The sequence below is a fragment of the Aythya fuligula genome, chromosome 1 (genome assembly GCF_009819795.1).
Source record: "Aythya fuligula isolate bAytFul2 chromosome 1, bAytFul2.pri, whole genome shotgun sequence".
Lineage (NCBI taxonomy): Eukaryota > Metazoa > Chordata > Aves > Anseriformes > Anatidae > Aythya > Aythya fuligula.
This window is the reverse complement of record NC_045559.1, coordinates 14,628,144-14,641,763: the sequence shown is the minus strand read 5'-3', so window position 1 is coordinate 14,641,763 and position 13,620 is coordinate 14,628,144. Positions and strand designations below refer to the sequence as shown.

Sequence of the window (13,620 nt, the reverse complement as noted above, 5' to 3'; positions counted from 1 at the left end):
AGTGACATATGACCTTTAAGTTGAAAACTATTTCTTGCCTTCTAGCTGTAGAGAGAGAATGATGATTGTTGCGGTTTTACAACAAAAGTTGTTGTTACCTTCTGAATTTGAGGAGCTCTCAATACTGTTTTAATAAGAAAGTAGGGGAGATTTTAGGTATGTTGGTAGTCTATCAGATCCATATAGCTTTTAACACTTTTTTTTTTTTCTTCCTTTGGGGCAAATGACATAACAAATAGGAACTTTGAATAATCTTTCTCAGAGCTGATAAGAAAAATCCCATCTGGAGAGTTTAATTTTAATTATTGATGGCTAACAGAATCTTAGAAAACTGAAAGCCTCGTTCACTATCTTAATGGAGGTCAAAGGAAGAGCAGAATATTCAGCTGACTCATGAATAGCAATAAATGACACAACTGAAGAGAGAAAGGAGGGCAGCATGGATCTGATAGCTTTTGGGTACAAGTGCATAAAGGCTACATATTCTGTGACTGATTTAATCTAACAGCTTTTGCTACAATGGCTGGCATGCTTTTTGTTTGTGTACCTGCAGGGATATATTTAGAGCAGGATACATGGGCATACTTATGAATTTGCGCTTGGGTTTTTTTTTTTGTTTGGTTGGTTGGTTTGTTATGGTTTGTTTTTAGCATGAATCAAATGTGGAAATCGGTTTCTTTACTGGAATGGCAGATTTTTATTTTTATTTTGAGCTATTTGCCTTCTACTTCCCATAGGTCTTGGAGATCTTAGGGAAGAAGTTTCCCATTACAGAGAACTCTAAAGGCTACAAACTGCTGCCACCCTATCTCAGAGTTATTCAAGGGGATGGTGTGGATATCAACACGTTGCAAGAGGTAGGAGATCCTGTTCGTGTATAAGGGTGACACTGGTTATATTGCTGTTTAATCTGGAATCTCTTATGACTAGTCAGGTGTTGCAGCTTCTGTACTGACCCCACCCTGCCCTTCATCCTAGACACTGGCAGTGATATTCTAACACATAAAACACATTCATTAAAAGCCCACAGGGAGTTATTAAGATGCATAAAAAACTAAGAGGCATATCCTAATCTTACTGTCGTAACCGTTCTACTCCCACTGTCTCTCCCTTTGTTTGGTTTTATCCTGCTTGTCAAGCCTAATTCAAATCAAAACCTGGCAGTGTTTGGTCCTTTCATTGATACCTAAAGCACACTGCATGGCTGCTGTGCTGTAGCAATAGTAGTAATTAACTGGTTTAGCTCATCAGTTACGTATGCTCTGAAGAGTGCTTGCACTCAAATTTTGAAGGTGTGTTTTGTGAAGGTGACCGTTTAAAAATGAACATAATGGAGGTAAGGAGTCTACTGATTCAGCAACTAATGGAATAAAGGTTGGTGAAAGCCCCAGAAATTGTGAATTACAGGTCTGTGGTCTGAATCAAATTGGACTATGTTGCACCACAGATGTTTGAGTCTGGTAAATACACAAATTCTTAGTAATAATATAAAAAGGGCAATTTCAGTAAGATCAAAAAAAAAATAGTTCTTCAGTGGATGCTGTGTGCTAGAAACTAGTTACAGATTGACCACTGTTGGCTAGATAGAGATACTAATATAATGCAGTTATAAAGGTATAGGCTGCAGCTGCAGATGATGAGGGGGAGGAGGACTTGATTTTATCAGGCTTGTCCTGGGTCCTTCATCATTAACCGTACTGGAGTTGCAAACCAGAAATAAGTTGGATAAACTTAAGATGAATTTCACTGGATTTTATTGAACCTTGTCCTAGCTTCCGAGGCTGGCACACCTTTAGACTCTTCTTAACAAAGTTGACTTTTGCTGCTTCTCAAGTTAGGTAAGAGAGGATAGCAAGCTTATTTTCTCACTGGCGTGAAACTATCTGCATATTTAACGTGGGCACATCATGTTAAGCTCAACCACAGAATTCCAAAGATGTTTGTCATTCAGATCCTTAGAGAGCAGTTAATACTGACATTGTTTCCTGATGTGCCAGCTGTACGCACCTTAGTTTTGTTCCTATAGCCTTTGAAGCAAATTTGTTTTCTTCCTGTGGCTTCTTGAGAATAATTTGTGCTAATAAGCTTAATGAAACACAAGCATGAGAGGTTAATAACTAGAAAGGAAGTCTTATGGTTAGGTACTAAGGGAAGAGACTTATTAATAACTTCTCGATGACTGATAAACAGGATTTAAGCATGACTTGATGCCTGTGTTAGGCAAAATATGTACTTGTAGAGACTTTCCTGAGTCTGTGACAGGAAAAAAATGGGAACATTAATCCTTTTCTGTAAGGAACTCAAAAACTTCACTCTGTAGGTTACACCTGGCAAAATTTGTAGAGGCAAGCTCATGTAGTATTGATTGTACTCAAACGGCGGGCCACAAAGATACTGAAGGGAGCAGAGCACCTCTCCTATGAGGAGAAGCTGAGAGAGCTGGGATTGTTCAGCCTGCAGAAGAGGAAGGATAAATACCTTAAGGGAGAGGACAAAGAGGATGAAGCCAGACTGTTTGTTTTTGATGGTGGCCAGTGCCAGGACAAGAAGCAATGGGCACAAACTGAAACAAAAGAGGTGCTGCCAGAACATCAGCACTTTTGTGCTGTTTGTGTGACTGAGCACTGGCACAGGCTGCCCAGGGAGGTTGTGGAGTCTCCTCCTTGGAAATCTTCCAAAGCTGCCTGGACATGATGTAGTCCTGGGCAACCTGCTCCAGGGCAAGCAGGGGGTTGGTCCAGGTGGCCTCCAGAGGTCCCTTCCAACCTCAGCCATTCTGTGGAAATGACAAAACTATTGTTCAAGTATTTATGTTAGAGGATAAAATGCACTCCTCTCCAAGCTCTAAACAGAGCAGGAAATTAATTCTGTTAGCTAATGGGAGAGGATAAGAGGCAGAAGGAGAAGTTCTTTGTTCAGATGATCTGCCTGTTTGTCTATCTTTCTCAAACTGTGGCTGATTATGAGGAAAAGTCTTATCTGGAATATATAGAAGAGGGTTGAGGATTCGGCTCCTCAAGGCTTACGGAGTTGACAGAACTCATTGCTGCTTAGTGGCTGCCTTCTCATCCTTTCCTGATTCTGTAATCTTGCTCTGCACCTCATGTCAGCTCTGGTCATTAAACTGCCGAACATTAAACAAATTTAGCCCACAAATGTAGCAGCAAATGAACTTGGCCAAAACCAATTTTCTTTTGTTTTAATGAACAACATTGACTCATGAAAGGGGCCAGTAACCACCAGTACAACAAAAGAGTAAAACCAAACTGTTGTGTTGAGTTGGGGGAAGCAGAAAAGGAGGAAAGAGACACTTCTCATTTGGCAGCAACAAGTATTTTTGGAGCAAAAAGGCCACGAGCTTGCAGCCTAATTTTGGTCATGTTTAAGATGTTGTGGATTTCTTTCCTTTTATGTCAGCAAAACCCAAGTTTCTTCATTCTTTTCATAAAGGAGTTTACATGAACAAATCTGAATGCATTGTCGTGGCTATATGTTTAAAACCTATGCAAGTGATTGTTCTAATTACTCCGTATCAGCCTTAGATTGACCTGTTGGTATGGATCAGGTGAAAGGTAATTGGTACAATAGGAAAACATAGAATGAGCAATGACAAAGAGTCTCATTTAAATATCAGACCTAGCTGAAAGAAAAATACAGAAAACAGAGTGTAAACTGGATTTTAAAATTCTTTGTTTTAATAGGGATTGCTGGTAGAACAGGTAAGGAACCTTTTCTGACTTTCTTCTAGCATTTTCACTTTTAAAAATCATTCCAATCTGCTAACTCCACAATATACTACACTTTCAAAGGATTTTCTTTGAACATTCAATTTCCAGATGTCTTTAAATGGTTATAAAGAAAAACAAATCCTCTAACCTGGAGTCACAATTGATGTATTAGTCATGCTCATAGTGGTTAGGGCAAGCTAGTCAAAACCCTGTCACTGAAGCTGCTCTCTGTATAAATTTGGGAGTGTGAGACAATGAGTTGTTCTGCATTGTTTTTCTTCTGGAGGATTTAGTTGTTTGGGATCTCCTGCTTTTCTTCTTCCCCATTACTGCTGCTGTTTGCCATCTCTTCTCCATATCTGAGGAAGCTGTAATCTGGGGCGCTGCCGTGGGTCACTGGTAGAAGTCAGGACTGTCTTTCAACTTAGTTTAGATTTCCCTTCCCTTCTGCCCCTCACTGGCCAAAGATCAGTCTGACTAAGGAAATTCCTTGATAGAGAATAGAAAGATGGAAGCAAGTTCTTCACCCAGGGTAAGTAAGAAGTTGTACCTGTAGTATGAGATGAACAAACTCTCTAAATTAGAGCAGGATTTCCAGCTGAAAGAGGGATCCCATTTCTTATCTAGGCAAAGGGGCTGAGCGGCCACGTCCCAGCTGTGTTATACTTGTACCCGTAGAATATGTAATCCTCCAAGTATTGAAGAATGTGAAGTCTAAGCATGGGCACAGGGTATTGTTTATACCACATAGTTTTCCTAAATCTTGCAGACATATTCAAGTGAATTCGGTGTCAGACCTGTCTATAAAACTGGATAAGTTGTGGGGCAGAATATATTGGCTCAGGCTTGGCCAACAGTTTACCTGACTTCAGGCTTGGTCAGTGTCTGGACAGAACTTGCTCAGAATCCAGGTGGAGCTTACCAACACCTCCCTTTTCAAAAGACAGTGTAGATAAGCAGAACCATGTCCGGGAGTCAAGGCTAGCTTCTTTCTGTCTTATTGGGTCTCATAGTTGAAAGGGTATTCAAAATCCCTTTTTTTACCCTTCCTTTATCACATTCAGTAACTTCTGAGGTGCTTAAGGGAGAATCTCGTTTGCACCGTGTTGATACTAAATCCCTTATCCTCCATGGATACCCGTTTTAAAACTGCTTCCAGAGCTTAATCACCTGAAAACATACCTTCCTTTTGTAGAAGGTCACTGTCTGAAAGGGTGGAATGGCTACTATAAAAATCCACAGGATTTTCACGTAATGAGGCAGTCTTTGTTCAGGACATAGTCCTGAAACCCAAGGGTTTCCCTAAGCAAAAGTCACAGAGGTGGAGCCAGAGATTGCTTTTGCTTGGTTTCTTCGATGAGGCTGAGTAAGTAGTTACTCAGGGATGAGGAAGACTCACTGATGGTATCTCTACTGGGAAAATCTGCTAAAAATCTAGTGGGAAATTGTTCGAGGTGTACCCTCAAATTATGGCTCTGCAGGCCACCTGTACCCTCAAATTACAGCACTGCAGGCCACCTTTCGTGTTGGCTGATTTCTGTCAGGCATTCAGACTTTGAGAGTATCCTTGAGACAGGCAGTCTACATGTGACTAAATGGATAAATAAAAAGAAAACTACTATATATTTTTGTTTACATTAACTACCCATTTACCATTGTCTGAAATTGGAGAGGTCTTTTTTTTTTTTTTTCCCCTCCATATAAAAGTTTGATTTTGCCTTAGCTGTCCTTTGAAGAAATGACTTCACATCAGTAACTCCTAGAACAGTCGTGTTAAGTGCTACCGTAGCGTTTTCCTTTGCAGGAGGACAAAAAAGATTACCCCATTTCACATGACACTGATTTCTGAAACTCTGCACTGTTCCATGTGGATTGTGTGCTTCCATTCTGCTCCTCACCTTCCTTTTTCTGGATGGATGGGATTTTGCTATTTCACCTCCTCTAAAGTTTTCTCACCCACTTTTGTTATTGAAATATTTAGGAGATGGGAGTTCAAACACTCTTATTGGGGTCAAAGCCACCTTTTCAGTCTGCAATAGGGATAACAGGTCAGGGAAACAAATCTTGCTTGCTTATGAGCATGACTAAGCTAGCACCCATGACTCCAAGCTAGAGGATGCTATGTTTGTGTGGATAGTGTGGTGAGGAGGATGGGAATGCTGTAGTAAGTTTTAAATTGACTGTTGATACCTGTGCAGTTCATGTTAATCTGTATCTGCTTGAGAAGATGCCAAGGCAAACATTTTAAGCAACTTTATGTATTTCCATTTCCCATCCTCTAAATTGCCAATCTTAATTCTAGACGTGATATTTTTTCAGAACTGCTCTGCTGAAGTCATTGGTCAAAGCGGGTAATATCTTTCTGGAGTTGATGAGCAAGATGATTGCTTTGTTTGAGGACACAAGCTATGCTTTGAGGACTGCCCATATTTCTGAAAAATCAGAAGGCTCTGAAATAACTCCCACGAAGTCTTTTGTTTTCTCTAATTGTCTGGGCATTGTATTGCTGTGCTACCCTAGTTTGGAAAGGATATGTGCCAGCATTGTAATAGTTTTTCAGCAAAAACTTTCTATAATTATCCTGTGCTGTAATTGCAATGAAAAACGCAAACAGTATGCCAAGTATTGGCAGCCTTGTTACATATATCTCCTGGAAACTGAATGTTAGTTGGTTTAATTGTCTGTAAAAGCATCTTGTTTAAGTAGTAGTATATTTTATGGAAAAAAAATGGCATGGTCTAAAAGCATGTTCCATCATAGTTTTCTTTTTATTATTAGATTGTGGAAGGAATGAAGAAGAATAAATGGAGTATTGAGAATATCGCCTTTGGATCTGGCGGAGCGTTGTTGCAGAAACTAACCAGAGATCTCTTAAACTGTTCCTTCAAATGTAGCTACGTGGTGACCAACGGTCTTGGGGTATGTCTCTTACTACATCTGCCATTATGCTGTCAGTAGAGGCCTCTTGAAAACTGTTTCATGTTTCCTGTTACATTACCACCGTCTGCATAAGGTACACAAGTCTGACAAAGCCCGATGTTCCTTTCATTTTAGGTAAATGTCTTCAAGGATCCAGTAGCCGATCCAAACAAACGGTCAAAGAAAGGCCGACTGTCTTTGCATAGGACACCTGCTGGAGATTATGTGACACTTGAAGAAGGCAAGGGAGATCTTGAAGAGTATGGACAGGTATGAATTGTCAAGATTTATTACATCATTCCTCATGCAAAAATTGACTGACAGAAAACAGGTTGTAACTTAATTTCACACCTTGTTTCCAATTGTCTTTTTGTTCATCTCCTGTCTCACTACTTCAGAAGTGTCCCCAGTGCCAAATTCAGTAACAGTAGAGTGCTAGGATGTTAGTAGAATGTTCTGGCTTGAAAACTAGTTCACTCTATTTTGTTTGTGTTTGGAAACAAGAGACTGATGCTTCTTTTTCACAAAACTAGTGTCTCACAATGTAGCAGGACATAAAAACTATTAGAGTGCCCAAAGGAGAGCAACAAAAATGGTTAAAGATCTAGAGGGCAAGATGTACAAGGAGCAGCTGAGGTCCCTGGGTTTGCTCAGCCCAGAGCAGAACAGGCTGAGGGGAGGCCTCATGGCGGCCTGCAGCTCCCTCACAAGGGGAGCGGAGGGGCAGGCGCTGAGCTCTGCTCTCTGGGGACAGCGACAGGACCTGAGGGAACGGCATGGAGCTGGGACAGGGGAGGGTCAGGCTGGGGGTTAGGGAAAGGCTCTGCACCCAGAGGGTGGTCGGGCACTGGGACAGGCTCCCCAGGGCAGTGGGCATGGCACCGAGCCTGACAGAGTTCAAGACGTGTTTGGATAATGCTCTCAGACACGACGCTTGGTCTGATTTTTGGGTGGTCCTGTGTGAAGCTGGGAGTTGGACCCTTGTGAGTCCCTTTCTACTTGGAATATTCTATGAGAAAATGTTAACAAAGTACTTTTGTATGAGTCATATATTTGAATAGTAGCTTGAGGAGGAGGGAGGTGGACAGGCTTAACTAAACCTGTTTCTACTTTTGCATTGAGATTTGTAAATAGTTCCTTCAGGTGTTAATGCTCTACCTGGAGTAGTTTCAAGATGCAAATTAGTCTACAAAGTCTGTTCCCTTGTTAAGTCTTTACAGTCACAAAATTAAGTGCTATTTCAGTAAAATAAGTGCAATCTTTAGGCCAATCTCAGCTTTTCAGATGGAGATCTGAAGTATTCAGTGAACTGGCAACAGAATGCTTAACTGTATGTTGAGTCTCTTCCTGAATTAAGAGTATTGAAAGTAAACACATTATCAAATTGCACTTCAGTCATTAAAAGCTGGAAAATTGAGTTTTCTGGTACGTACAAGGACATTTCTGTGCTACAAGGCAGAGGGATGTTTCCAGGCATGCTGTTTAAGCATAAAAGTGAGATCTCTGAGAAATTTAAACATAGAAGACAAACAGTTATGTACTCTGTAGATAACATGCTCTTGATATAAAGACCTAAGAACAAAAAAAAAAGATTCCAACTGGGAGTGTAATAATAGGACGAGGCATAACTACTTTAAACAGAAAGAGGGTAGATTTAGATTAGATATAAGGAAGAAATCCTATACTATGAGGGTGGTAAGACGCTAAAACAAGTTGCCCAGAGAAGCTGTGGATGCCCCAACCCTGTAAGCGTCCAAGGCCAGGCTGGATGGGGCTTTGGGCAACCTGGTCTGGTGGGAGGTGTCCCTGCCCCTGGCAGGGGGTTGGAACTGGGTGATCCTTAAGGTCCCATCCAACCCAAACCATTCTGTGTACTTTCAGAGTTCTGTATACACGTATGCATGTATCTGTTTGTGATGCACATTCATATATATCTATTTATAAATATATATGTGGGGGGGTATATGTACACACAAATGGGAGTTGATGGTAAGAAGGTCTTCCAAACAACTCAGTCACATCATTTGGGATCTGAATTAGCTTGATGTGTGGTCCCTTCATTTTTGACAGGGGAAAGAATTTATAAAGTAGTTTTCTGTAATGGGATGTTAGACAAGGTTGTATATGTTGTACAGGTTCTTTGGAACTCTGGGAAATGGTGGGGAGGTGTGTTCCTTTGTGGGCCCCGATTCCCTATTGCCATGGGTTAATAGTCAATATGTCACCAGGCAAAGCAGCTGTCCAACATTGCTTTTGTGCTAACTTTTCTGTGCAAAGCTATGTTTATCGCCCTTTCACTGTGCTAGTTGTGAGCACTTCTTGATGCATTTTTATATATTTTCCTAAGAGTCCACTTTGCATAAAAAAGAGTTGTGGTGTTTTGTTTTTTTTTTTTCCATAATTGGTGTAGAGAAAATTAAGATTTAATCTAAACTTCTGTAATTGAATTGTACTTAAAATTTAGTTGGTTGTCTCCTTTCCGACTAGCTGGTCTAGTGGGATATATTTAGCGTATGGATTTTTTTTGTCTTTGGCTTCATGTGGACAACTTACTTCAGGGACTTCTCAGCACAAAACTTCTGTCTGTGCACAGGATGGACTAAATCGTTTCTTCTGTCTCACTTTTAGGGAAAGGTAACAGACAGAGCTGAAAAGATATAGTATGTTGACAGTCAAAAGCTCTCGTTTCATCAATCTTGCTTTTAAGTTTATATGTAGCTTGTGTAATCTGTGTTTGTTCATTGGCAAACGAATCTTGCTAAAACAGTGGTGTTTCTTGCAGGACCTCCTTCATACAGTATTTAAGAACGGAAAGGTAACGAAGTCATATTCATTTGATGAAGTAAGACAAAATGCCAGGCTGAAGAACAGTGAACTAGAAATGGCGTCTCACTAAGTTTCATTCCTTGTCCGTGTATGTGTGTGTAACAAGTATGTACTGCATAGCTACTGGGTTTACTGTACAGATTTGTGTGTTTGTGTTTTATGACATTGTAGCCAAATTATTTGTTGGTTTATGGACATACTGCCCTATCTTTTGCCAGTCTTTAGAAAAGATGAAATCAGGAAATGGTACTTACAATGTAAAACATATTTAATGCTAAAGTGTGCTTTTTAGGGCCCTTTGCCAGTAGTGACTCAATCTGGTATTGATCTTTTCACAAATGAGACAGAGCTGAGAAACTTTTTTATATATAACAGAATATCACAAAATGGATTTACATAAAATTATCATGATTGCTTTATGTTTATATTTAACTTGTATTTTTGTACAAACAAGATTGTGTAAAATATATTTAAAGTTTCAATAATTAAGTCTTTCCAACTTTTCATGATTTTTATGAGCACAGACTTTCAAGAAAATATTTGGTGGGGGGGAGAATCCATTGCCTTTTGTCCATTAATCAGCAAATAAAACATGGCCTTAAAGTTTGTTGTGACATTGTACCATTTGACGACTAAATCAGGACTTGTATCTCCTTAAGATCCCATAGAATTGCTGACCTCACCGTTTCTTGTAGTTGTCTGTATTTAGTTAATCTACATTAAAGAAAATTACTGTTCTTACTAGAAGGTTTAGGTACTACAGACCTTGCTGGCATGGTAAGGTGTATAAACGGAATGCCAAATTTGAAAGGATTCTCTACTGCAACTTAACTTGCCAAGTCTATCCCACTTGGCACATGCACCTCAATATTTTAAGAGTAAAGTTTTTAAGAGATCTCCTCTTCCACTATAGAATATATGTGTAAAATACTGAAATATGGAAGCGGTGTATTTTAAAGTAATTACACTTCTGGGTTTATTTTTCATATACTGTAAGTGACATGACTTTAAAGCAAAATACTGGACTCGGTAGTGCACTTTTTTACTTTTTTGTATTTTTTTCATTGATTTGCCTTTTGTCAGACTGGATGTTAAATTGTAAAAAAAAAAAAAAAAAAAAAGTTTAACTATTTTTGTTAACAACTTTAATAAAACTTTATGCTAGCCAAACTCCTACATGAATGGCAGACCTGTTTCCCCTTCTCCCCTGTCTCGTTGGGGCAAGGAGGGGCTTTTATTTTGCAGAGGGTAACTGTAAAAACAAGGTTTCAGAGAGAATTTTGAACTGTCTGCACTTGATTGTACTTGCTCTCTGCATATGCTTGATTTGAATATCTGCTAGAAGATAAAACTGTTGAGGATTTTATTTGAGAAGCTATGTAGTAACCTCTGAAATGTTTGGTAGTATTGTAGGGTGGCTCTCGCTAGAAAAGGAATACCTCCCTTATTTAAAGAAAAAAAAAGCAAAAACAAATGGTTTCTGTATTTTGTTTATGATCAACTGTCAGACAACGACTTAATATACTGATGTAATTAATGCTTCTAATTAGAAAACGATGTTACAGGAAAATGTTAGGGGTCCTCTAAAATCACTTAAGCCTACAAAAATTATACAAAATATGCTTTTAAAGGAAGATTGAAAAGCCATACTTCATTGTTTTTATTCTGTCACCAAGGACCACATCAAAGCATTCACAATATTTCCAGGGTTTGTGGTTAAGACATTTATGCCCAGTTTCAGTAGTTCTTGTTAATAAAAACTTGTTTTCCACTCTTAGTGTATGTAATTATACATTTAAGTGATGTCTTGTTTCAAAAATAGTGCTTTAGTAAAACTTTAAATGCTGACCTTTCACACTGAGGAACTGCCTTCCCTTTGCTATTAATGATATTGTTTGTATTTGGCCAAGAAAGAATTTAAATCTGGACTTAGGATCAATAGCAGGTAAATAGTACAGAGCCTATTTTACTCCTCCAGATATGTACTAGGGAATTTTATGATGTACGGTTTAAAAAATAAGAGTAAATGCTGCTTTCATTCTGTACCAATAAAAATTTTGATAACTATTAACTACCCATAACTGATATTTTTGTACTTGAACAGTGAGGATATGCCGTGGAAGCACTGTTTTCTTGTGTAACAAAGAAATGCATCAGTAGTTGTTCAGTGTTCTCTAAAACTTAGTGTGTTAGCTGGAGACTTAAAGCAGATTCTCTACCTGTGCATGTCACTCAGAAGGTTGTCACGTCACTCATTTTAATAAATGCTAATATCTTTTTAAAGGGGGAGGAGGGAGGCAGAACACCTGGTGCTATTCACACCTGAATACATGTCTTTGTGTTTGGCAGTTTGACGTTCTGGGCATCAAGGAGTTGATAAAACTTACTACAGTGCTTGAACCATACAGTATCCTGATTCTTCCACATAAAAGCAAACAGCATGTTTAAGTTTGCTTTAAATTACTAGATTTGTAGTCATTGATATATTTTAATTATCCCCATTTCATAATATAACACAGTATTTGTATTTAAAAATAGGAATTGGGAGTTTTGTGTTAATACACTTATTTGTAACCATATTTAGCATAAGAAACGGATTTTATAAAACTATTTTTTCTTAAGCTGCATGATTATGAAAAGATGCTTTTTTCATACTTTGAAAGACCTGAGGAGAGAACAGAAGAGTATTTAACTGTTCGGTTTGCCAAAGTAAAAACATTTAAACATTTTTTTTGTGTAGGTTTTTACATTCCTTCTTAAACTGTTTAGTGAAGAATAAGTATTCCTCACTTAAATCCTCTGTTAAAGTAATTTTAATGTATTTGACATCAAATACCAGTATGTAATACACATGGAAATAAAGTTTAGTTCTGGCAGTGAAAATAAGAGCCATTTGACTGTGTCTTAAAGTTGTGATGTTGGGCATCAGATTCCATTCATGCGCTCTTTGTTGCCAAACACAGATTGGAGTACAGCTTGCTGTCATAGTCTGCTGTAAGAGAACTGCCCTGTTGGCTCGCTTGCAGTTTGTGGTCAGCTTAGTTCTAAAGAAGAAAAGGAAAACTGGATTATTTTTTTTCCCTCTTCTGTTTTTCTCTTGCAAAGTGTGAGCACATCTGTACTTCAATATCTGGTGTGCTTTTGCTTAAAAATGGAGCACTTGAATTTGCTATGAGGTCATATCCTCCATTTACATTTCACAAAATCCTTTCTCAAAGATTCATTATTTTTATTTAGATTTTTTACCTCTAAAGCGGTTAAAAATGCTTTAGTAGCTATCAAAAATATCAGCTTTTTAATAGAGAGAATGTCTCCAGTCCCTTTGGACAGGATTTTCCTAACTGGAAGGAATAACACATTTGGCTCCTACGTAACTTTAAATTGTACCTTAAGCACAGTCTCTAACGTGTAAAGATTATTTATCTTTCTTTGTTGCCAGTCCCTTTAGGTTGTGCTGAACTATAAAAAAGGACACCTGTAGCCTACAATAATGGCCTTTAACACTTGAAATCAAAGTCTCTGTTATCTTTACAGAGAGCATACACAGCATAAGTGGTAGGTAAGCAGGGCTCTTCTTCCTTCTTTCCATGCTGCTGCAAACATCCAGGTGTAATGCTCCAGCTCTTCTTACCCTAGGTAGCCTTGGTGCAAGTTAAAAGTGACTGCCAGTGGTAAGTGTGCTTTGATGGGCTCCCAGATCATCGTGCAAAGGAGTCTACAGAGGAACTTCAAGCCTCAAACTGTGCAGGAGAAGGCAAGGGATTTGCAAATGTCTCTCTTTTTGCCCCCCCCCCACCCCACCCCCGATTTCTGCTGTAATGATTAAAATAGTATCTGTGCTGAGTTGCTCAAGGCTGGAACTATGAGTTTGTGTTTGAGCAATGGTAATTACCTCTCCATGCAGTAATGTGTGTTTCTGCTTGTCCGTGAGAGTCCCATGGGGATCCTGTAGGTACACACCTCTGTGAAATTTGTAAGCAGCTTAGTGAAAGGCAATCCCCTTGTTTTTAACCTGACAAATAGAGGCATGTTGTGTGGGGAGCTGCATGCCTTCTAAATAACTTGGCCATCAGAAATAAGGAAATTATGAAATTGAAGCTACTCCATAAAGTCAGGCTTGCTGAAATCACAATTGTAAACCCTAGAC

At 39.0% G+C, this 13,620-nt stretch overlaps 1 protein-coding gene across 2 annotated transcripts in view; it reads left to right on the top strand.

Moving 5' to 3' along the window:
• NAMPT (nicotinamide phosphoribosyltransferase) overlaps positions 1-11,544 on the top strand; it is a 30,238-nt gene extending 18,694 nt beyond the window's left edge. The window contains exons 8-12 of one of the 2 annotated variants that reach the window (XM_032190771.1): positions 738-857; positions 3,702-3,719; positions 6,507-6,647; positions 6,783-6,917; positions 9,430-11,544. In XM_032190771.1, the coding sequence (XP_032046662.1) occupies positions 738-857; positions 3,702-3,719; positions 6,507-6,647; positions 6,783-6,917; positions 9,430-9,543 (528 nt within the window). In that variant the 3' untranslated portion in view covers positions 9,544-11,544. The remainder of the gene's footprint in view (positions 1-737; positions 858-3,701; positions 3,720-6,506; positions 6,648-6,782; positions 6,918-9,429) is intronic. The other variant, XM_032190781.1, reaches the window with a different exon arrangement.
• The last annotated feature ends 2,076 nt before the right edge of the window (positions 11,545-13,620 follow it).